This window comes from Miniopterus schreibersii (assembly GCF_964146895.1).
Source record: "Miniopterus schreibersii genome assembly, chromosome: 1".
NCBI lineage: Eukaryota > Metazoa > Chordata > Mammalia > Chiroptera > Miniopteridae > Miniopterus > Miniopterus schreibersii.
Window position 1 is genome coordinate 30,269,540 of NC_138101.1, and position 26,438 is coordinate 30,295,977.

Below are 26,438 nucleotides of genomic sequence, written 5' to 3' on the forward strand. Positions count from 1 at the left end.
AGTAGGCTCATAGTTGTCTGTATGGAAAAAGACATGCAGGCTGTGATTGTTACAATAGCTCAATTAACTGTTTTGTATACTCACAACCGTAAACCTACTTTTGCCCACCCCTACTTAGTAGAAAATTACATCCCGAAACTATTGAATTGGTTTTTGATTCTATCTAAATAGGAATGTCCTGCTAAACCACTATAGTGATAGTAACATATCCCCCAGTGAGCCGCCTTCCAGTTCAACAGGCTCCAGTAACTCACTGTCAGTGTTCTTGCCTGGGGCCTGAGCCACCTGCTCTGAAGACACACAGCTTCTGAGCTCTTTACTGTCTTCTATCGATCCCTCACCTTTGTGACTTCCTATTACAACTTTGGCAATGCTGCTCCCCGAGGTGGACTCCTGCCCTGAAAGGACCCAGGTTTTATGACAGTACAACAGCCCCCGCGGAGGCCACTTTGTGGATCCTCAAGCTGCAACAGCAGAGGCCAGCTGTCTGTCAGGAGAGAGAGCCGTCTCTCCAGTCCAATTTAAAAATCACAGCCTTTCTGCACATGCCCAGGTGGCAAACACTCTGCACAGTGCCGCTGGACAGCTCTTTCCTAAAGCGCCTGGCCCAGTGATGGAAAGCAGGGCAGTTATTTAGCAGGCTAACCCAGCAGCAGGAATGGGGACCCCACTGGGGCCAATGGCGTGGAGGATGCATCCAGAGCGCATGCTGCTAAGCACAGTAGCCCCAGTAGAAGGCAGGCAGACAACTGGCCACAGAGAGGGCACAGCAACCACATCAGCAGGTGGCCATCCCAGAGCACAGGGCACGAGGCAACGAGGAACTGGAAGCGGCAAGGCGGTGGAGACCCAGGCAGTGGTCAGCGTAAGTGGGAGCAGACTACCATGGCAGGAGTAAGGTTAGGGGAGCACAGCAGTCACTGGCACTGGCACTGGAGTATACATGTTGACTGGAGCATAGGGATAAGGTAAGGAAGAGAAAGGAAGGGGCACTGAATTTGATGGGCAGCCTACTAACCTAGGTACCTCAGATACATGATCTTATTTAATCCTCAAAACAACCAACCGTGCAAAGTAGCTATGATCCCCATTATCCAGGAGAGAAAACTGAGGTTCAGAGGGGCTATCTTGTTTGCCATCATCAAACAAGCAATATCTGGGGTAGTCTGAATTTGAACTCTGGACAGGATGACTTAAAAAATGCAATGGTGCTACATTCACACTGTCGCTTATCATAATTATGGTTATTAAATGTCAAATCTTTGAGAACACGGCTCCCAGTGCATATTTCTCCTCCTGTTGCTTATTTTCCCCCTTTCATTTATATTGTACCACAAATTGGAGACTTTTTCAAGAGTCTAAATTCACTTCCAGTGGCTATATGGGATTGGGCATAGAGTCAGACCTGTCTGGGAATAGTGTTTGGAGGCAGCCAAGAGGAAAAGAGTGTGTGTAGGGCGTGGGGGTGTTCGAGCCAGGCCTCATTCTGAGGGGTGCCCAGAGGATGGAGGTGTACCGAAAGCAGAGTCTAAAATGTGGAGAATGGAGCCATGGTGTGCTTGGTGAGCCCAGGATGAATGCAGAAAATCTGACTCCTCCAATGAACTTTTCTCAGCATCTCACAGGCACGCGGTAGGGACAGATGGCTCTAACAGGGCACCAGTTTCAGTCCTAAGAAACTGGGAGAGGGATATGTAAAAATAGAGATCTTTTTGGAATAAATATTCATTGTCATTCTCTTGATTTCTAAAATTTATACTTCGTGCCCTGCCTGGGTGGCTCAGTTGGTTGGAGCATCATCCCAAGAACCAAAAAGTTGAGGGTTTGATTCCCAGTCAGGACACATACCGAGGTTGTAGGTTTGATCCCCAGCGAGGGCACATAAGGGAGGCAACCAATTGATGTTTCTCTCTTACATTGATCTCTCTCTCTCCCTCTCTCTCCCCCCTCCCATCTCTCCCTTCCTCTCTCTAAAATCACTAAAACGTACCTTGGAGTGAAAATTTAAAAAAACTTATACTTCCTAAGGTATAAGGACAATTTTAAGAAAACCGAAGAGAGCATAAATGTCTCCAATTTTCCTCCTAAATTGCATTCTTCGAATAGAAATATTTTATATAGCTATATAATACATATTTATATATTTTCAAATAAAGAGTAGTCAGGCATGTATCATTTCCAGTTTTGATAACTGTCAACACTGGAAGCGTCAGGCAGCACAATTTTTTAAATGAAGGAGGGAGGTTTATTTGGTGTTTCGGAACGCCACCTGCTGGACTGCTGAACAATAGCAGTCCAGGGCACAAGCGCAGCTTAGCACCGGTTTTGGCAGAGCTGGTAAGGGAACCTGTGATGCTCCTCCCTTCTCTTTCCTTTCGCCCTCCTTTGGGTCTCATTTAGTCTCTCCCGCGCCCCCCCCCTTTTCATTCCCTACCCAGGCACTCCCGTCCTGCCCTTGTTTACACCTGAAGGCTGTCCATGCCACCACCAATCAGTATTGCCCAGTCCTCAGAGAGGCTAAGGAGCGCGCTTACTCCTGCCTCATGTAACAAAACCCAGGATAGGATGTTTCTAAACATCAAGTAGAAAGGCAAATACTACTTTTGAAGTTGTAAAATTCAATTTTCTTCCAGAGACTAGCTTTTTGCCCAGCGATGGGTTTGTGTTTCCCCAGGTAGAGTTTTCCTTTGTCTATTTTCCACACTGACACCATTCTAATAGAATCCCTGCTGCACATTTTACTTGTGCATAAGGACTAAAGTTGACCGATTTCCAGGGTTTGAGCCTGTTGTTCTGACACATCCCCCAGAGGCTTCTGAGAAAAAGAAGGTTGGTCTAGAGCAACCACCTTAAAGGTCCCTGATCTCAAATGACCCACAAGTAATATGACCGAGTGGAGTGGGATAGGTCAAAGACATTAGGGAGTGGTGGAGACTGAGGACCAGACCTGTCCCAAGGGGTATAGCTTATTCTGACCCAGCCAACTCTTCGGGTTTTTTAAAAAGAAGCCAAAAAAAGCTTGATTTTTATGAGAGATCTTTAAGTGTTTAAATGTTAGGAAAAACAACAAACAAACCTGTAGGCCAGGAGTGGCCTAAAGGCCAACCTCTGATTAAAAGTTGTGGATATTAAGCCCTTATCAGATGTGTCTTTTGAACTTTGTTCACTGGATGATAGAATATGAATAAGTCAACAGTCTATGGCTAAAATCCACTCCAGTCTCTGATTGAATCACTTTCACCATGCCTAAGGACCTCTACCACTCAGTCACAAGTCTATGTTATATACCCCTGTTCCTTGACAGTCATATGACAGGATCATGGATTGTTGAGATGTCCTGGCAATGGCCTTTTATTCCTATTACTGCCCAAGGCTGAGATTTTGGCCCCAATAAGAAAGTTTAACAGAGCTGAGAAAAACAGCTGTGGGGCTTATGGGCTTGAGATTTGCATTCCATTTCCAAACAGATAAATTAATATGTAACTTTTAAAATATATTTAAGTAAAAAAAAAATCAGCTTAACTCAAATTTTGGCCTTCATACCCTACAGTAAAGTCTCCTTATCTATACACCCCACTGAGGCAACCAGAGGTACATATCTCTGACTTAGGAAAGATGTTGACAGCACTTACACATTTTAAAGAGAATTACATTAGCTTTAGCTGCCTTACTCAGAGTTCTCTGGGAAACAGGGGGTGTTTTGTTTTGGCCTGGGGAAAAACTCAGAGAGAATACAGCAATGCTGTGTGGATAACAAATTTCATGACAAAAAATGATTTGAAGGACACCATCTGCTCAGTCTGCCATAACAAAATACCACAGATTATATCATTTAAACAACAGAAATTTATTTCTTCACAGTTATAGAGACTAGACATCCAAGATCAAGGTGCTGACTGATCTGGTTCCTGGTGAGGGCTCTCCTCCTGACTTGCAGATGGCCACCTTCTCGCCATATCCTCACACGGCCTTTCCTCAGTGCGTGAGCGTGGGCGGAGACTGCTCTGGTGACCTCTCTGGTGTCTTTTCTTATAGGGACACTAACTTTATCAGACCAAGGCCACACCCTTATGGCCTCATTCAATTTTAACTACTTCCTAAGGGACCCCCATCTCCAAATTCAGCCACACCGGTGGTTTAGGGCATCAACATATGAAATTGCAACAGGACACAAACATTCAGCCAATAACAAAAGAACTCCACTGTATTTCGTTATCGTTTGCAGAATGTCTCTTGAAACTAAAATAATTAAAGCATCTCCTTTTGGAAAAGTGTAAGTTTTAATATTGGATTTTTTTATCTTAGTCAAATTACTCTAAACCCCTTTTCCCTGACCTACAGTCCTTTTCTACTCTAATGAGCACACCTGGTGTTTATTTTTTATATATTTGCTCGCCTTTCACAGTGTTTCAACATAGTCTCTGAAACTATTCTTCCTTTATTGTTAAATAATTTCCAGGTTTTAGCTTTCCATGAACTTCAAGGCATTACTAGGTATAGCTTCTTCTCAGAATTTGCTTTAGAACGCTGAGACATCCTCAATTTACAATCCCTTCTGGGAGACTGGGCTTAACAACACTCTAAATCTCCTGATTTTACCTTCGTTCTTTGGGAGATGAGGTACCTGACTAAACAAATCTGGCTTTAAAGTATAACTTGTATTATTTTCAGATGTTATGATTTTTTAAGTGGAACCCCTTTAATTTCGTTTTTGAAAGAATACCGTGGCATGCCCTCAGGTGCTGACAGTAGGCAGTGGTCCTGCTCCCCCTACTTCCCCTCCGCGAGCCCTGAAGCCATGTTTGTTCTTCCCTCTGCCTACGGCTGACCCACGGCTGGGCGGGCCTAATCAGATTCCTTTTCTCACAGGATTTGGAAGAGGGACAGAGAAAGCCTCCAGCAGCAAGGTGTGGAAGCCGGATTGGAAGTCTTGTCAGCCAAGGTCACCATCTGTGGGCAACTCTGATGAAGCGCACCCCAGACAGCAGAGGAAGCCAGTCCTCAGCCAGCGAGAGGGGTGACGCAGGCGGGCAGAGCAGAGCAGCCAAGAGGCTGCGCCGCCTGAAGGCCTTGCCCCGGCTCCCAGCTCCCATCCTGAGCCTTCACTGCACGTACGCGGGCGCAGAGGGAGTCAGCGCTCCGCTGGTTTTAAATATAGTATATTAACAGAAGATCCGAGGTACAGTGAGGCCAACAGATCAGGAGGCATAAATGAGCTATGAGAATACTGCTGTAACAAAACCAAAAATAAGTGAAATAACAGAAATCAATTGAGCTGCTTTTAAGCTTGTCGGCTCTCGGCTTCTCGGTGATCATTATGCTTATTTTTAAAAACATTTCCTCTTGTCTTACAGTCTAGTTTAATTCACACACTTATTCTTCGGTAAGGTAATATATGACTGGTCTGGTATCAGTTGTGGTAAATACATGAATCATGTAAACTAAAAGCATGAAGAAGTATTTGCCTTATCTGATGCATTTGTGTTAGGAAATCGTAAAATGAACAGTCTTCTGAAGTACATACATGTGCACATGTGCAAACACACACATGCACACACAAATACGCGACTGGTTTCTGACAGATGACTGCACTGCCTGATTTGGTTATATTTCAGGAAGAGACAGAGCAATAGAAGATAATAAAGGATCCAGAAATAGATGCAAACTCATAGGCTTTATATAACTGTTTTACTATTTTACCTACACTAATCATTCATTCAATCATTCACTTTTTCAACAAATATTAGTGAATATGTATTAAGTCTCAGGCACTGTTCTAGGTATCCTGATAAAAACTAAGGTTTAAAAAAATCTGTCTTATTTAATCTACAACATAAAGAAATGTAGTATTGTGTCCATTTTATAGATGAAAACCTGAGGCTAGATTAGGTATATTAACTTGCCGAACACATAACTAATAAATGATAACACTGGGATTCAGATCCAGGTCTGTATGTCTTCAAGGCCCATGTACTTTTCAATACACCCTGCTGGCTTTCAACACAGTAGATATTTATAGGAGATTACCCTGAATTTTAAGTAAAAAATATCAAATAGCAATGACTTTCCTCTAAAAGTGCAAAAAGTATGTACAGGAAATGCATACCTTAGAAGGCTGCATGCTTCTTGATATTGTTCTTGTACTCTCTGTGCGAGAATACAGTAGAAATCCTAAAAAACACACAAAATAATGAATTTCTCTCTCCACACACATACAAAAAATACAGACACATATGAAAGGCTATACACCCACATATATATATGAAACAACCTTGGAAAGTCATTCATTTTATTTTTCCCTGATCAAGTCACATGATATTAATTTTTTTTAAATCCTATACATCGCTGATGTACAAAATCAGATTTTTTTAAAAAATATTTATTTCATGAAATAAATTTCAATGGCAGTAGTATTTTTAAAGCATTCTTATTTTCACTTAAAAACAAACTAAATGCATGATAGTTTCAGGAATCCTTACTTTTAAAAAAAAAACTTTTTAGATTTTTTTCTTAATTTTTAAATTGCATGATTTTTATTATATAAACTGTGGTGATATTACTAAGTGTCCTTCAAACAAGCTATTCAATTTTATAAATTATATTTTTCAGTAAATTGAATAATACTACATAAAAAGATAATGGAGTACAAATGTATAAAGTGATTTTTAAAGGTAATATTCAGTTTGACCATGTCCCCTAACACTAATATAAAGCAAAAAGTGTACAATGAAGGTGAAGAAATGGTAAAAATACAGTGTCACGTTTTCTGCACACTGGGATGTCTGTATGCCAGTTAAAACCCGAACTCCTACTGAAGGCCAAACCACAAGATACAGAGAAAAAGAAGAGATACAACAAAGAGTAAAAAGGCAGCTTTCTCTCTGTTTCACCTGAAACCGAGGATTTTTTCCCTGTTCCAATCTTGGTTATTGGTAGTAGCATTACGCTTCACAGCTGAGTATTGATTTCCAGAAGCATCCTAAGACTTCCAGGGTTTACCTTTGTATCAGCTGGGCTAGGCGAGGCCATTCTGAGTATCAACCAACCTGAAAACTCCGTTAAAACAATGTTTTATTTCTCACTGACACGCATATCCATCCTGGGTCAGCAAAGAGTTTTGCCTGCTCACAGAAGTTACCAGAAACCTACGCTGACAGGGGCTCCATCCTGACAAAAACAGGGGCAGGGGAGACAGGACAGAGAGGACCCTGCGCTGGCTCTTCCATCGTCTTCCCAGGAATGCCCCCAAGTCTACTCGGCTGTCACGGGCCAAACAAGCCACATGCCCGAACCTGGTATTAGCAGAGTGGGATGGACAATTCTTCCACAGGGACGGACAGTCTTCCAGGGCCCCACACCCAGGACTACAGTCTACAAAGCAGACTCACCTGCATCATCTCACTTCATCCTGTTAACAACTCTTGGTGCAAGATGGTGGGGGTGCGGGTGCGGGTGCGGGTGCGGGTGTGGGTGTGGGCGCATGCACACGCTGCAGAACATCTCAGAACTAACTCATCGGTATTAAGGGCTTCTGTTATTCCTGGTCTTCCACATCAGCCAGTCAGACTGGCAGCAAAGGGTGGGACGAGCCACACCAAGGCCCCTTCCAAGCTGCTCTCATGCCCACCGGCTTCGTGCACCCTAGTTCCTGCCTCCAGAGTGCTCCCCATTCCCTGTACTCTTCTAGAGTCCCAGGAACGGAGTGAATGGGGCCAGAGAGGAGATGACCAGCAGGACAGGGCTGTAGTGAGGCCTAAGCCTGGTTATCTGGTCTGGCGACATGGAACTGTGCAAGATGCAGCTGCATCCCAGCACAGTGATAGAAATGTCACATAAGGAGAGGCAGGAGCCTGCTCCAGATGAATCCTGGATGGATAAATGCTAGTAAATAACATGAGCATCCTAGCTGATAAAACTCAGCCAGGGCTCTCAGGGAGGTCAGGACCCTTTGATCTCCAACAGGGGCCCAGGATGGCTTCACAGATATTCCTGACCCAGGTGTCAATGATGCTCACTGTTCCTGCCACAATCATGGGTAAATTGTGAGGGTCAGAAGAGTTCAGGTATAAAGCGTTTAGTACAGTGTATGACCTGCCGAAAGCCCTCAGTTAGGTAATTATTGTTTTGTTAATCACAATCAGCAAGGAAGTTGTGCTTCACACTGTGTAGGAGGCCACACTCCCTGGGGCCTGGGACCACCTGGCACTGCTAGAAAGTCCCCACTTGGCTCCACCAGGAAAGTGGTTCTTGTGCGCTCTCCCTAAGCCAGCAGGGTAAGGGAGCAGCATGTCTTTTCCCCCACATCCTAAACCCTCTCCTTTCCTTCTTCTCTCAGAAGCAAGAAGTACAATTCCCAGAATCCCCTCCACTGGTCCCTTTCATCCATGAACCTGGGGCTGAAGTGCCTCCTGGGTGGACCAGACCCAGGCCCACACCTTACACCTGCCCTTCCACCTCTGCAGACCCTGCTCCTCCGGAGTCTCAGAAGACTCCACAAGGTGCCTGGGATGCACGAGGCAAATAAACACCCAACTGCTGACCACTGATACACTGTAATGTGAGTAAAGAAAAACACGTTGAGCTTACAAATGCTTAGAATATAACATCTATTAAATTAAGAAACTCACAAAAACCAAGTCATCTCAACTCCCAATTCTAACGTTCCATTAAACTTGTTTTTCCTCATAGTGTTCTGCCCGCTGCCCCTTATTCCTATCGAGCAAATGCACAGCAAATTAATTTGTTTGTCATCTTTTGGCAGGTTTCACAGTACTAGAGGAAAATAAAAGTGTTTTATTGATTCGATGGTGAATCTGAAATGCTTTCAGATCTATCCTAAAGTCAATGAATGCTCTAATGATCATCAAAAATAAAATAAAGGGCCAAAAAAAAAAGAAGAAAAGGAATAGCTGTCGTGTTACTGGAATACTCTGGAAAGCAAACTTTAGTGCTAAAGCTACCAATAAATTTATAGCATAGTATAATGTAGTGTAAATAGTCCTACAGTGGGAAGGAATGTGTTGTGTACAAGGAACAGAGAGAAGGCCCCATACAGCCAGAGCACAGAGGGTAAGGAGGCAACTGCTGTGAGACGTCAGAGTGGTGTGGTAAATTTGATTACCAGCCCCATCTCCCTCTCTCTCCCTCCCTCCCTCCCTCCCTCCCTCCCTCCCTCCCTCCCTCCCTCCCTCCCTCCCTTCCTCTCTCTCTCTCTCTCTCTTTCTCTCTCTCTCTCTCTCTCTCTCTCTCACACACACACACACACACACACACACACACATGTTTGAGGGAAAGGTGAGAAAATGATGAGGGGGCAAGATCGTCAGACCAACACAAGTGGGGAGAAGAATTTAGGAGAGAGGGAAAGAAGTAAAATAGTCATTTTGGGGAAGAGGGAAACTAATATATTAAGAAAATCAAGTAGAGTTATGGTGTAGTGACCACGAACTTAAAGAGAAGCTAGCTAACATGCTTGAGTGTTGTTTCCCCATATTATTTAGCTGTTCGGGTTCAGGAGGAAGGGAGGGATCAACAAATTAAAGGTTCAAATGAATTTGAAGGACTGCTGGGATCTGAAGGAATACTGGAAGCATGGAAGATACTGGTCAAGAGATAAATGCTTGAAGTAAAGACCCTGGAGCAGTCCAGTTATTGGCAACAGAAAGGTCAAAGTTGGTGACTGAGGTGGAGAGAACCAATCCAGGATAAAAGACACCAAGGTGCTGGGTGTAAATCTCCAAGAATGAAGACAGAGACTAGTGACAGGAAGACAGGGAAGTGTTCTGGTCTGCAGTGAGCGAGGAGGAGCTAGGGGTGTAGACAGCAGCGACAGAGAGGGCTGGTAAAGTCCAAAGGCTTGAACTTAAAGGAGCTGGTGCTTAAAGGAAGAAGAGATATGGTCTGAAGCATCCATGGGGTGCTAGGAGGACACTCACCCCAATCTCCAAGGCCTGTGGTACTGGCACTGTGAGAAATAATAAAAGTAAATAAATGAATAAACAAGGAGAGATGGTGTCTGTAGGAAGCACCCCGGTTTCAATTAGGTCACGCTAGCTTGAGATGTTGAGAGCAGCAGCTGAGGATCTAGGGGACTTTGCTATGATAGACCACAAATTCCAAATGGCATGCGGAAGAGTTTGAGAGGTTAGGGAAGAGTAGAAAGTTGGGTCAGATGAGTGGAGGTAGAGAACGGCAGCAGAAGGCACAATGTGGAATCTCTGATTGGGGTTGGGGGTAGTGTTCAGCCTTCTGGTGAGATATGGAAAATAATGGGATTAATTCGGATAAGCCATTGGGGAGATTGGGTATCCAGGTCAAGCTGAGCAGTTTGGGGCCACTGAGCAACGGTCCTCTCCTGCCGACCTCAGTAGTGTGGTGGCCTAAGTAGGAAGCCAGGGTATGAGGGCTCCTTCATCGGCCTGTAGACAGCGAGGGGCTGGCCCTGCAGGCACCACAGAGCAGAAAGGAAGAAACAGAAATTCATCACAGTTCTCTTTCTGTTGTACAACAAATAATCATTTACCTGCTTAAGTGGGCAGTGGTTAAAGATGTTAATTAGAAAGTATTGAATCAGTCTGGTTCTTGTTATAAACTATAAAATTGCAAATTCCAAGCATGCTTTTGAAATGAACTTATGCTCTTAACTACATTTGAACATTAACGTCTCAATGAACCCAGGATGAAAACACACAAATTATTTACTTTAGATGAAAATAAGCATAAACAAGGTCCTTCTTAAGGGTTCTTTCTTGCTATAATTAGCATCATCAGAACAGAAAAGTATCAGACTTCATTCTGCTGAAAAATGCACTGTGACATTGGCAGGGATTCAGCTATTTATGACAATCTTGTGACATATTGCTTTGTTTCTAATACTTTATAATTAAAATGAGTACATGGCTAGTTGATAATATTATAATAAATGTAAGTAATATACCATATAAAATACCTGTTTAAAAATGAAGTATATCTACATATGCCAATAATGTATAAGTGGAAAAAAGGTATGTCACATAATATACAGAATGACTATATGCGTGTGTGTATAGAGACAGACAGAGGGAAAGCACACACACAAAGAAGAAAGTTAGATATGATAGATCATTTCTTAGGGGTTACTTCTTGAGAGTAGAAAAGGTGAATGTTTTATTTTTAAGCCTCTGAAGTCTTTATATCTTTTTTACAGTGTTCCACTGAGCACAGAGAAATGAGGGATAAACAAGTAAGGTTCTATTTATCACGGCCAGCAGAGAATCTCAAAGGTCAGTTAAAAGGCATTGACATTCCTTGGATGAATCCTGTTTGCCATTTAAGCTTGTCTGAAAACTCACTATTATACTGAATAGTGTACTTATATTTCCTGTTTTTCAAGTAAAACTGTGTTTGCAGCAGGGTGTCCTGTGTCCCAACCAGATTGTGGTTTGCAGAATTGGCAACCTAGTGATCCTTATAGAAATCAATCAGTGTGGTTGTTGATCATCAAAGAAGATCATTGCTTTGACCGAAGCAGCAGCAGCTCTTTCCTGGTGGGAATGCCCAAAAAAGGGGAGAGAAGATTAATGAGATGGGATAGAGTCTGTCCCCTTCACAGTCCAAGGCTCTGGTTTTGAATCATGATGGAGAGAAGGTTTAACCATGAAACTGAAGGGCATGGAGATGGAGCCAACCCCATCCCACCACAGACACAAAGTGTAGAACTGGCACTGTGCCCAGAGACATCCCCAGAGCAGCAGCAGGAACATGGTGAGGGGGCAAGAACAAAAGAATTTGAGTGGATAAGCTTCTGAGCACAAGCACACACCACCTTGGGGATGCCTGAAATAAGGAGGAACGTGTCCAGGAGGGGACACAGATTTACCGTGATTTGGGCGATAATGTCAACAGAACTGCACTTGCTCTGGGAGAGGTCACGTGCGGCTCACATGGACACTATCAAACAAGGCACCAGGAGCTAGTCAGCCTGTCCGAGGGTAAACATCCGTATCTCCTTCCCTGCTAGGGGTCTATTATATATTCCATTCCTATTACATTTCCACATTTTTGGTTTCTTAGAAAAAATATGGTCTATAGGACTACATTTGAATTTAGCTCAGAACTCCTTTAACCGTTGCTGAAGACTCCCAAAATATTTGGTTTCTCTTTCTAAATTCAAATTACTCTGCTGATATTATAAAAATTCACAGACTCTTCAGTTACCTTTGAGTTCTGATCTAATTCTTTATGACCCATCTTCACTTGACATTATGACAAAAACTGTCCTCTGTGAACATTTAATCAAACACTAATCACATAAGGGTTCTTTTTTCAAAGAACAGCCCCATGAACTCGGAATCCTTGAAAATGTATTTGATTTTAAGTTAAATCACTGGCTATTCCTAAATAAAAATAGCAAGGATTAAAAAAAAATGGAGACTCCATGTCCTTTGCCACATGTCTCCATTCAGGTACTGGGCTGTGTTTTTAACAAAGCTAAGTCTTTAAGAATGTGCCATAGGCTCTATTGGAAAGGACATACATAATGGAAACTGGAGCCTGGAAAATGGCAATCTGGCTCAGCCTCTTGGAGCATCATTTGTGAGATCCAGCAGCAAAAGCTAGAAGCTATAAAAGATGCATGCAGGATTTCTTTTTAAGCATTAACACACCACTACTTTAAATGTTGGTTCTGACTGACAAATTCCTCTCTGCAGGTGCTTTTTACCCCTGTAACCTCAGCAAACTGCCAGGGCCTCAGGAGACTAAATAAATTGCTAACTGAAAAATTCATTATAGTATTTGCTCCCATTCCAAGGCATAAAATGTACTCTGTAATTTGCTCTTCTGAACCCCCAGGGACCTGAATCTTCAAGGCCCCATGTGCTAATATGGCGCCATCATTAATAGACCGGATAGAGTTTTTAAAAAACATTATCACACCCAAAAGTCCTAAAATGGAAAGTGAAAATGCCACTAACGGGCACATTAATTCCTTTAAGCAAGCAATGTCAAAAGTGATGACAAAGATGATCTCAACACATTGGATTCCTGGGAAGTGTTCAACTCTATCGTCTCCATTTACCAACACAGGGTGGCAAATGGATGATGTGGTCTGGGGGCATGACATCACAGTTAGAAGCCCGTGAACAAGAGAAATGCAATTCGCCCTGGCTGGTGTGCTCAGTGGTGAGAGCGTTGGCCCAAGCAGTGAAGGGTCACGGGTTTGAATCTCAGTCAAGGGCACATACCTAGGTTGCAGGTTCAATCACCAGCCCCAGTTGGGGCACCTGCAGGGGGCAACCAACCAATGTGTTTTACGTTGATGTTTCTCTTTCCCTCCCTCCTTCTCTCTTTCTCTCTCTCCCTCTCCCTCCACTCTCTCTAAAAAAGCAACGGAAAAAATATCTCAGGTGAGGATTAATAAAAAGAAGGAAAAAATGCAATTCAGCGAAGCGATGAAAATAATATAAAAGTATGGAGTTTAGGCATTATTTTGAAAGTATGAAAACCAGCCATCTGGGCAAAGGTCCAGACTTAGTATAGATAAAGCAGGTGGCTGCTTACCCCATCACATTTCAAAGACTCTCCTAAAGAGGGCACGTAAACCCAAGATGGTTATAACTCAAATAGACCCAGTCAAGATGCTGCTGTCCAGAATGGGCCCATGGGGGAAGAACCAGGACTAGCATCCAGCAGGGAAACTGGTCCAGTCACAGAACAAAGCAGATCCCTGAGAAAGTGATAAGAGTGAAAAAATGGTGTCACTAATATTATTTCAAAATAAACCTTTGAGTCTAGGTCATTATTAAGAACAAGATTTTGTTTCTCTGAAAGCTTGGGTCTGAATTCAGTTCAAAGCACTTCTCTAAAATTTAGTCAATAGTCAAATACAGTATAAATAGATTAAATGGATGCAGGAATGGAGAGGCCTAACTAAAGAAAACTCATGGATTATTTAAGGATAATGTTTCTGTTCTAAAGAAATACAACACTTTAAGAAATGCAGCGGTAGACAGGTAGAAGCAAAGAGAACAATCTAATTAGACAGAGGTACAACTAAAGTCCTAGAACGCTAAGAGTTTGGCCAGTAATTATAACCCATTCCAGATGAGATCAGAGATAAGCAAAACCACTTAAAAGAGATGGAACGGCTAAGAGTAAGGTCTGACTATAACTCAGTCTTGAAAACATTAGCATATATTATGAGAGAATGGTCACTCAGAATAGAAATCAGCTGGAAACATAGCAGCTGGAGGTGGAGATGCAGAAAGGGAAGAGTTGGCAGTAAGTGCGCATCAGTGGCGAGACACAGAATTGGGGGGGGGGGTGACTGGCTCACTCTAGAGGTGCTCACAGCTACGGATTTATCCCAGGCACCCCCTTGGCCTGGATAAAAGATCCCTCGAGACCACTTATATAACTTTATTTTAATTTTATCTTCACTTAGCTTCCCTCTGATTGTGAATTCAGCCTCTCAGGCCACCCTGATAGAGGAAGAATTCATTAAATGATAAACATGAATATTTTAGTGACTGGAAAGGGATATTCACCATCAAAATTAATAAACCAACCTTCAGATTTACACCATTCTCTTGTAAATTAACATGAGTCTGTCCTCTCCTCTTGTCTCAGGAGGCATCTCATGAAGCATTGGTATATAAGCTTCTGGAACCGCAAATCTGACATCAGACCTGGACAACAGGAACTCCACTACCCTGTTCGGCAGCTGGGCTGCCAGTCGGCTACGCCCCCTAAGTGTTTCTACCCCCTGATGTTACAAAAAAAGAAGCATGTAGGAATACGTAATCCACTTACTATCCTGTGAATTTAGCCCTAGGTGATTATCTGAATCAGAAATCAGTTGTATAAATCAATAACCAATATTAAACCCATTAGATTATATAATATATACCATATCTATTTTATCTGTGGTGGGCTCTAATGCAGTGCCTGGGGTATTTTAGAAACTCAAGAAATTATTTTTTTAATAACTACAAATTTAAGAAATGAAGGGAGATAATGGGGTAAAAAGAGGGAACTCAGGTTCATTCCAGAAGATTAGGCTGCTAATGAGATGTGGTGACCTGCCGCATGACTGTTAAGCCAGGCGGGTCCCCTCCTTTTGAGCAGCTAGTCATAAAAGTTTCTGGAGGACAGGGAAGAACCATGGAGCAGATCAGTCACGTAACTGGACTACTCATCGTAGCACAAGGTCGTGAAGATGAAAGCTGCTCCTGCTTTAACATAAACAGAGATTATTTTGAAAACTATCCAGCTCAGGGAAAAAAACCTGACGGTCTACTATATTTGTCCATTATATGGCTCAAGTATACACAGTCCATAGTGCTAAGTTTCAACAAAATGTCTGATGGAGAGAAAATAGAGAACAACAACCCATAAAAAAGATGGATAAATAGTTACCTTTCTGTTGTTAAGGACAATGCAAATTTAAGGGAACAGAATATTCATATTAAATGAGTTGTTCGTACTAAGCAGGTCTGAAATAAAGGCAAGACTGGCAACTATAAGTATGCCGTGAATAACTGGGTAAAGCACATCCGAAAATCACTCAAGTACTTGTTGGGGACAAGGTTTTGCAAAATTTGGACCTCGGATGAACAATCGGCAGCACACTGGTAAAGAGGCTTGAAATGTATTCTCAGAAGAACATTTATTTCTCAGTGATTAGACCTCCCTTCTGTAGGACTCCAGATGCAATAAAACTTGGATTGGTTTTGATGTATCAAGTTTCCGAGCAAACAACAAACAAATAAAGTAAGAGAAAATTGTGAAATTGTAACATCCACTGCAACCTTCTTCAGCAACCACAGCAAGCACTGCTGATAACCATCAACCCAGTTTAAGCACAGCCTCTAACACACGTGTTTACATGCAAAACGAGGGCTTCAAGTTTCCTGTCGCAGATCAGTCTCCGCCACAGTATTTTTTTTTCAGTGCCAGTGCTGAGACCACTCGATGGGCCTGGCTAGGACAGAGTACCCACCAGCTCTAGATGCACCAGCATGAGACTCTTTCCCAAAAAACAGGCCACTTATGGACTTCTGAGGCTTGCTAATGTCCTGAGATAAACCCACTGCTCAGGTTTCCCTTCCTGCCAGGAAGCATAGGCATGCCAAGTGCTTACTTCTCAGTACCCAACGCCACCTTTTATCATGGAAAATCTGAAGTATACTAAGTAAACACTCGGGTAAGTAAATGATTCAACCAGATGGTAAGGTCAGAGTATACAAGCCTGTGATTAAGAAGGTGAGTCACACCACAAAGCTGGGAATATGTTCTGGTGGCATATTATAAAATGGGCCACTATATAGTAAATCTTGGCACAACTGGATAAAGAGGCATATTTTATTATTCTGGAGGTCAGGGAGTTTCACAAACATCTCTCCAAGCTTGCCACAGCTATCTTTTGGAACTTTACAGGAGGCCTATATCTTTCATTGCATCACTCCCTGGGAATTACTTAACAGACAGGGAACCATTGTGGCTGAAAGTGGAAGTTTTAGAGTCAGGTACTCTGGGTGTGAGTTCTACTGCTTATTAGTCTTGGGCCCTTGAACAACTTGTTTAAGATCTGTTAGCTTTCTTTCTTCAATCTGTGAAAGAGAAATAAAAATAGTAGCTAATGGAGTTATTGTGAGAATCAAATGATACGGCAAGTAAAATATACAAATCTGTTTGTTTTTTTTCCTTTAAAGGTGTTCAGTAAATGGTAGTGTTTGGTAACTGTGACTCAGATGTGTCAGTTCCTCTAACCTGCAGCCAGCTCCCTGGGGATCCCCAGTTGCTCGTGATCACAGCCATCTCATTTACTTTCCTGTTCTAATGTCCTGGGAGTCTATGGATGGCCAAGGGAGTTGTAAAATCAAAGCAACTCTGAAGTCAGAGTATGGTGAAGTCACTCTGGCCTAAAGCGAGTGGAACGTGAAGGCTTGGTGTAAGAAATGGAACTTTTAAAGTCAATTAGTTATTTTATTTATATCTAACCCCAATCCCAAATTTTGGTGGGATTTTACTTTTTTTAAAGCACAAAATCAATGGTGGAAATGAACAGTAGAGAGAGTCATAGGGAGGAGAGAGTACAGACAGGGGAAAAGCAAGGCCAGCCATAAACTTCACCTTTGGGCTGGGTATGGGCGAATCTGGCTATAATTGTTCCGTTACAAAAACAAAGAAGGAAAATACGCCATCAGTTGCAAAATTCATACCTGCCAATATGTCTTCTAGGCCAGCCGCTGTTCTAAGCATTTCAGATGCGTTAACTCAATTGTCACAGCACCTCTATGAACTGGAACTGTTTTCACAGATGGGAAACTGAGGCTCTGAAAAGTTAAATAAGCGACCCAGTGCTCACTGTGGCAGCACTGAAATTTAAACTCTGGTTGCCCAGTTCACAGGTCACGCTCTTAAGGACGAAGCAATGCTATTTTGATAGACAACATGTAACAAATAATAGAAAACCAGCAGTTCAGAGGGAGCATTTCCTAACACTGCGATCTAGGTTCTCCGAAAAGCAAAATAGTTTGACAAAGTATACCAGATTGAGGCATTTCCCAGGTCAGTTAATTTTTTTTTAAAATATGATGTACAGCTGACCACCTCTTTTCATTTGTGTGTGCCAAGTAAGAACACTGAAACAACTACTACCAGGGATTGTCAATATCGTTTCATGAAATACGTGACACATAAGCACCAAAAAACCACATAAAGAGCACAATCTAAGCATAGAGGGTCTTGTTTTACGATTTTGAATAAACTCAGCTTTGTGAACCATGCACAGTCCTTGTCTCTCTCATTTGCCTCTGACAGGTGAAGAACCGTCAGAGAATATCATGGTGCATGAACTTGCCTTTGAGAACCACTGACAACCTCCCTTTGGAGTCTCTGTGACTTCAGAACAGAGAACCCAAAAGCAGAATTGAGACTCCATCCTTCTCGGGGCTGGATCCCAGGAAGGTCTCAAAATCAAGTCTCTTAAGAACCAGACGATGTGATCACATCAAAACACACAGAAAGTCCGAGTAGGAGGACTCGGTCATGATTTTCACACAAGGTGCACGCAGCACTCACGGACACAACGCATTGCTGCAGGCTGTGGGGCACACGGCAGCCACACGCATACCGCAGGCTACAGCCTCGGTCTGAAACAAAACCGAACACCACAGGTGTCTGCTGTGGGGGTTTTTTAAATCCTCACCTGAGGACATTTTTTCCACTGCTTTTTCAGAGAGAGTAGAAAGGAGAGAGAAAGAAACATCAGTGTGAGAGACACATCAATTGGTTGCCTCCCGAACGCACCCCAACCAGGGCCGGGGATTGAGCCTGCAACCGAGGCACATGCCCTTGGTCGGAATCGAACCCAGACCCCTTCAGTCCTTGGGCCGGTGCTCTAACCATTGACCCAAACTGGCCAGCGCTGATACCACATGTTTTAAAAGAACATAATATGCTTAAAGAAAATATAAGATTAACACCAGGAATGTTATTAGATTTTTCCGATACTAATGCACTGGCAGCATTTTCCTATTTTATTTGGTAAAGAATTTGAGTTGCTTCTAAATTTATGCTGAAACCCACTGGCTGCTTTCAGAGGCCAAAGCCAGCAGCTCCACTTGTTCAGGGAGTTGTATTTACAATACCTACTGTTCCTATGTGTCCATTAGAATGCAATTATCCTGCTGGGGGCAAAATAAAGGTCACTGGGTTAATGGAGCTCACCTTTCTTTTTTAGCCCATAAATAATAAATCAAATATAATATTTAAAAAGAAAGCCACATCCTGCATATTATTGTATTTCTGGTGCTTTTTTCACAGGACATTTGAGTACATGGCACTTACTATGGCCATAATCATCGCAGTCCATCAAGTTCCTTACAGCACTGGCTCAGTCAAGAAGTACACAGCACACGTCCATTAAATTGATAGTCGTCAATACTCAAACGTTCAAGAAATTTCCTATGACGTTTTCAAAGTAGACTGTGGTATATTCTACTCTGACTTTAAGGAGCGAATCACAAAATTATTTATCCTAGCAAATATACAGAAAATCTCATGAGCGTTATCGAAGTGTTGACAATAGTATGCATTTTAAAAATTCTAAACAAATACGTACAGGTTCAAGCACATTCCACTGCTTCCAGAATGGCTTAGCAACAGTACTTACAAGGAGACAGCAGACAGCCTTTATGACCATGCCAATGATAATAAGTATTTCTAGGCAAGATTCTGCTGCCACTAGTTTCCCTAATGAGAAAACGAAGACTTTCCTGCCAGCTAAATAGCTGAACAGGGCTCTCAGCCCAAAAGAGCCTAATCGATGTTTTCACTTCAGGCTTCCCCAAGGGAACAACTAAGCAATCGCTCCAGGACCTGGCACATCAAGATTTATAAGGCAGAATAGGAACACATGGCCTAAATAGCTTCAGAAAGCATTCATATAGAGCAATAAAAAAAACCTTAGAGCAGCTGCTGCTATATCACCATCGCCCTGAAAATAAGGCTACGTATCTCATGAGATTTATCTAAGAAATATTTTAAAAATAAAAGGGGGCTTATAGTACACCTCTGAGCCTGCTATAAGAACTGGAACTGTTAAACATTTGTAAATCACTCCCCCAAAATAATGAAAATGAAAATCTCTTTCCGCTTGATGCAGGCTTGTGTGACAAAATACACAGCAACTGGCAAACAACAGAGCCACACACGGCGTCTGCCTCCTCTTCAGGAATTTCAGCAGCAGCCGGCGCTTCCCTGGGAGCAGGCATTTTAACCGAATTTTAAACCTAACAATGAACCAGAAAACTGTTTTCCTAAACAACACGGCAATAATACAATTTTTTTCAAAAGTTTATTTGAAGGACATGTATCTGTCATCAACAGCATGTCATTATTTGTTTTTATTATAATTAATAGCAATGAAACTAATAACTACCATTTACTGAGTCTTGTTTTATGGGTTACCTAACTTAATCCTTGAAAAAAAATCCAATGGCCTGTGAAGGGTGGCAGAATATACCACTCCAAAATATGCCACTTTGGCATAAGGACTATTTTGAGCTAAAGGCACCTAAAAAGCAGTACATGCAAGGAGAGCATTTTAATCTCCCCTTTTCTTCCTGAAAACAGATTAAAAACGCCCACATGAAAGATGCCCTCCCTGCACCAGGAGGAAAGAAACACTCTTCCATGAAGAGTCAAAGCCGAGAGAATTCTATAAAAACAGACCTTGTTACAATAATTCTTATCTTCATTTAGCCTCTTCATATATTTTAGTTACTTGTCCACAATCACCTCTCTTCATTTCCTTATGAGGGCCCCCATGTCATATAAAACTTACCTAGATTTGTAAGCGTTTCTCCTGTTAATCTTTTTTATGTCTGTTTCATTCCCAGGAACAGCTAAAACACTCTAAGAGGGTAGAGGTAAAATTCTGCCTCCCCTACATCTGTGATTTGTTAACTAATTAAAGCTACAGATCCATCAGCAAAAGCATTAAGACCTAACATTATTTAAATGTAGACATTTATTTTCCTTAGTATTCATTCTCATTGTAAATGTCTTTGGCTTTGAAATTTATTTGGACTCCCCAAAAAGGTTTCCTTAAAGCATTAGCTATTTTCATGAATATCATCATATACTTACTTCTTTACTTATTACAAGAGCTTTTGCATCTGTTTTACACAAAATCGAAGCAGGCCGATTGGCATTAGTTAAAAGGCATGTTTCCTGAAAAATAAAAACAAATGGATTTCTTCTGGAATTATTTCAGCTCTGACATTATTACTACAATGAAACTCTGGGACTGTGTGAAATTATAAACATGCATCATTTTAAGCAAATCATTTTTTAAAATAAGTCTTGCGCTTATAGAATTGATAAATAAGGACTGTCCTGGTCTTTCACGTAATCTCAGTACCAACAACATTAAAATGTACAGACTACTTTATAAAAACAGAATGCTGGGTTGAGTAAGTCTTATTCTGAATACTTGATATATTAAAACAACAGCATGACACACACAAGCTGTATGCTAACACCATTCAACATTTATTACTAAGAAAAAAGGATGCTTTGTCCTAAAGATGGCAAACTTGGAGCGGATGCTGACCTAGATCCATGATGCTCAATGAGGGCGGGGGTGGGGTGGGGTGTTAGTATAACCATATACAAAATTATAACACTTTATTATTATTATAATATTTAAAAATGTAGCAATATAGAATACAGATGATATTATCTTATTGAAGGGAGAGGTCATGACTTTAAAATCTCTTTGCTTGAGCTGGGACATCCATCTTATCCAGCCCTTGGACATTAGCACTCCTGGTTCTTAGGCCATCAGATTTGGACTAGGCCTTACACCATCTCCCCCATGGTTCTCAGGCCTTTGGACTTGGACTGAATTACACCAGTGACTTTTCTGGTTCTCCAGCTTGCAGACAGCAGGTTGTGGGACTTCTCTGCCTCCACAGAGCATGAGCTAATTCCTAAAATAAATCTCCTTTTATATATGTCTGTATACATCCTATTGGTTCTGCTTCCCTGGAGGTCGCTTTATGGGTTTTGGTTGACAAATATCAGTTCAGATGATCTCCAAGTTTCTTCCATTCAGTTGAAAAATCAGTGGCTCCATTTGATCTGCACACAGTTGAGGCAGCACAGCAGAGCAAACAGAGCATTAAATTCAGGATTCTCCCCCCCTTTCTGCCACTAATTAGCTGTGTCAAGATAAGCAATTCAGGTTCTCCATTCACTAAGGTGTAAAGTGAAAGGGTTTGTTTAGCTGACTTCTGGGGCTCCATCTAACATTAAGTCAGTGATCCTGGGGAAGATCTTGATGCCCACAGACAGTCATCAGGTTCTAAGAGGGCTTCCAAAGTGCCTCCAGCACTGGAACATTCAACCAGTCACAGGCTGGCCAACACCTTAACCAATGCTCAATCTATCAAGACATTTTTGATGCACCAATGATGATACATAATTAACAAGGGTATGGAATACTGTGGAAATATAAGATTCCTTTTTTATTGCAAATTGTTAGAAATATATCTTTCTCCTTTGCCCTTCTCACTGGAATTGTTACCAATGAAATATCTTGAATCCATCTCCTATTTGGTATCCCCACAGCCAGTGCTCATCAATCTCCCACCTGTTCTTCAACTCCATGTTGTCCTTACTCTGCTAACACAGCACCACCTATGCTAACATTTAGACAGATGACTAATTGCACCAGTCATCCATCTAACGGTTAACCTGACTCATCTCCCTCCGACCTAAAACCCCTCAATGAGCTCTAATGCTTGTAGAATTAAGTCCAAACTCTTCATCATTGTTTTCAACACCATGTTTGACCTCAGCTGACATTTCCAAAATAAACACCAGAAACTGCTCTCACCTCCCAAAACCTCTACCCTTAGGGACTTTTGGATCCGAGGATCTCCAAATCCATCTGCTCCCAACTAAATATAGAAATGAAGCAAGTTTTATTCCTACACACAAGCTGCTTTCTTGCCCTAAATTTTATCCCTTTTGCATGAAGTCTTTCGCAAGCATAGACTTTCTTCAAAGAATCAAAAATATCTCCTTGAATCAGTAACTGTTTCGGTACACTTTTTAAAAATACCAGCCTGCCTCCAAAGCTACATGGTTTGTAACTCATTCATTTAACAGGACAATCATTCATATAACAATCACTTATGAATCTTGGGGGTCCTGTATGTTGACAAACTATATGTCAGGCTATATGTTGGCTCTACACTGTTAAGGAAAATATGTATTTTTTTAAGCATTTAAAATACTGAAATATTTAATACTTGAGGATAATGCTACAGCATACTATGTTATTTTAATACAATGACACATAACTTAAAATTTTTTTAAATAAAAATGATAATAGACTGAGAAATTAAGACAATATTTACCCCTATGAAGTCACCTTCTTCAAACTCACTTAAAATTTCAGAGTTGGTAATTTTGTTCATGCTTGTATTACTTGACATGACCTTTAAATGTCCAGCAAGAATCAAGTAGCATTCAAGTGGTACATGTCCTTGTCTTAGAAGCACACTTCCAGCTTCAAATCTGGGGAGAAAGAATATTAAAAACATTTCCTCCGCAAAATGTCAAGTTAGAAATCATTGGTGGCAAACAAAATCCTGTCATCTTCACCTGTAAAGAATTACTTTTTGTTAAGAAGCAATTATCTTCCTCTGGTACAGACCTTGAAGGCAAGAACTGTAGCCAATCTGTCCACTGCTATAGCATCGGTACCTGAAATGATGCTTGGCTCAGAAATTAGGCACTCCATGAGTATATATTGAGTGGATTTACGAATAGGCAGAGGAGGTGTTGCACAATCACAGAACAGAAGGTCTCCATACAAATGAATTACTTAGATAAACCCTGCTGTTTCATAAAATATAGGTATTTTTTCATACACTACTGCTGAGTTCATGATGTAAAGCAAGATTTTTGGCTTTCTGGAGACGTAAATTTGGTGTTGACTTGCATTCCTTTTATCAAGACTTTTTAAAAGTACAGTAAGTCCTCACTTAATGTCATCAAAAGGTTCTTGGAACTGCAGCAAAACGACTTATAACAAAACCACCTTTGTCATAGGCTAATTGATATAAACAAGAGTTAAGTTCCTATGGTATCTCATCAATGTTATAACTAATGACATTGTACAAAACAACATTATTTGAGGAGCTGCTGTATTATATTCAGGAACAGTTTTGTAAATCTGCTACTTTTCCCTATTTGTCGGTATTGAGCCAGAGGATGGTAGTTTGCCCACCCCAGTTGATAGAAACAACCCATCCCTGGCAGTAATGCATGGTAAACTTTAATGAACATAAAAGTCACCTGGGGCATTTGATAAAAAATCAAGATTCCTTTATACCCTGGAAATTCTGATTTGGTAGATGTGGGGTGGGGCCCAGGAATCGGTATTCTTGAAAGGATGTTCTCATTATTTTTATAAGAACTACACTTTGAGAAACAGTGTATTTGAGGCTAAGAAGGAACATTATTTCTTTTCTTTTTCTTATATGAGTAATTTTTGTGAAGATTGGAACAGGACATGTTCTATGAAACATTAGGAAGTCTGGATAATTTTAGAGTTCCAGTTAATAATTGTACTACCCAGAACTCTTTCTTCCTGGAAGAATAGCAGTCATTAGAGAGAGTGTTACTGAAAAAGGTGACAGTGTTAAATATAAAAGACACTCCCATTCCTGGGTTATCAGTGAGAAGGCCTGAATTCCAGCACTTGACATGTTATGAATCAATTAAATGATCTTGAGAAAATCACATAACTTCCACTTCCAATTCTTTATTTATAAAATGGGATTAAACCTGCACTACTACATACTGCATAATAATGTTCTGGAAAAAATATGGAATATATTTACATTATTCAAATAGAAGATATTTTATAAATAAAGTACTGGGATGTTGCCCTGCTTCAAGAAGTTTGACGGTGTGGAGAGTTAGAAGCAGCACGGCTCCCACCAGAATAACTATACAAGGTAATAAGTAAGCGGGCCACAGTTCCATGAATGTTCTTATGACAGAAGGCATAAAACTCTTGAATTAGAGACTTACGAGTTGCAGCAAAAGGAGTAACAAGAGCGTCAGTACGGTTGTACTAGTCCCCAAGTCCCACAGGGCAATATGGAGGGCCTAGTGGGGCCTGCACACGTAGCAGGGTGAGTCACAGGGAGGAACCCGACTCAGGAAACCCACTGTTTTCACAGGAAGCAGTAAGCAAGCTGTCTGTCTGGAAGGAGACCAGGTATAGTGCAAGAACTGCATCGTGTTATGTCTCAGGGTTCCCAGTTGCATGAACAATCCTGAGGAGCGGCCCAGGGGAAGGGACAGTCAAAGCCTTGGAATTTTGGCACATTCAGCAAGACATGTAGGAGCATAAAAGGCTCTTCAGAGACTACATCTCAACATACTGGACTTATCAATGCAAATGAACAGAATTTTAAAATAAGGTTCTATGGCTAATTAAAGAATTATAATTCTAGTTAGAAAGGAAGAATATGCTAAAAGGATATTTAACAATACTATCTCCACTGCTTTTGGGAAAGGGTCACAAGATTAAAATGTGATGACTCCTGACTTTCCACTATTTATGTTAAGAGATACCAATTTTTCAAAACCACTACTTTAACTCTGTAGACTTAAAAAATTATTAAAAATTGCTGAAGTAACTGCCGCATCACAGGAATATCCTCAAGATAATGATTGGTTTCTATGAATTAAGAATAGAAGAACAGCCCGGCTGGGCGTGGCTCAGCGGTTGAGCGTCGACCTGGGATCCAGGCGATCGGGGTTTGATTCCCGGTCAAGGCACATGCCCGGGTTGCAGGCTCGATCACTTTTTCATCATTGATGTTTCTCTCTCTCTCTCCCTCTCCCTTCCTCTCTCTGAAATCAATAAAGATATATTTAAAAAAAAAAAAAAAAAGAATAGGACAGTCAATAGGAGCCCCAGAGAATCAGAGAATGAGGCCAATAATAAGTATGTGATGGGAAAAGGAAGGAGCACGGGGAACAGAGAACTCACAGAGCTAAGGGATGGACGATACGCGCTATAGAGGGGAAAAGTCTAGTGTTCGAGAGTCAGATTTAACTCATCGTAGGAAGAGCAGGACGATTCCACATTCTGTTTTCTCTCCTCTAGATTGTGAAAGTGGACGAGGGCCAGCCATTCACAGCCAGGTTTTCAAGTGCATCATTTGGCTGCCAGATGCCCATTATACTAATTGGATCACCAGCCTCCTCTATAACTCATTGACACAAGGATTCCAGGGCTACCCATTTCTTCTGCAGCATTAAAATTTAAGAATACTACCCATACAACAAACCATGAAATATTCACATGAGCCTGTACTCTACTTTTGTATTAAATTGCAACTCCAGGATGGTTCTTCAATAGCCTACTTGAGTGATGTGAAGGAATGCCAATACCAAACTTCTCCTGCTTAAACATTTAATTTTAGACTTCCGGGGCACTTAAAGCTCTTGTGAATATTTACAGTTTGATTAAAATCATCTTCCTCAAGAATTTTGTCTTTTTAGGCCTATAAATACAACTGCTCCAACTGAACAAATGCGGAAATCAGAGTATTTTTGTTAAGAATAGAAAAAGCAAGATTTAATACTGTCACATTCAGACATTAAAATGGCTACATAAAATATACATAGAGCTATATATGTATATTGTATATTGAACTCTAAAAAGAGCCTATGAACATTCATTACTACAGATACATTGATTCATTTTTCTCTTTTATTCTTCATATAAAAGGATAAATATAAAAAAATAGTACAATCAATCTTGAATGAGTAAACTGGTGCTTAATGAAAGTAACTGTCCATTAAAATTTATAAATATGATTTTAAAAATGAGACTTTATGTTAATGATACATTAAAA

At 41.2% G+C, this 26,438-nt stretch overlaps 1 protein-coding gene across 1 annotated transcript in view; it reads right to left on the minus strand.

Moving 5' to 3' along the window:
- LOC308567529 (cyclic nucleotide-binding domain-containing protein 2-like) overlaps nucleotides 1-26,438 on the minus strand; it is a 63,085-nt gene that overhangs the window by 23,928 nt on the left and 12,719 nt on the right. Inside the window, exons 5-7 of the mRNA XM_081159188.1 lie at nucleotides 22,914-23,073; nucleotides 20,635-20,718; nucleotides 6,107-6,171 (exon numbers count right to left, since the gene is read on the minus strand). Coding sequence (XP_081015314.1) covers nucleotides 6,107-6,171; nucleotides 20,635-20,718; nucleotides 22,914-23,073 — 309 coding nt within the window. The remainder of the gene's footprint in view (nucleotides 1-6,106; nucleotides 6,172-20,634; nucleotides 20,719-22,913; nucleotides 23,074-26,438) is intronic.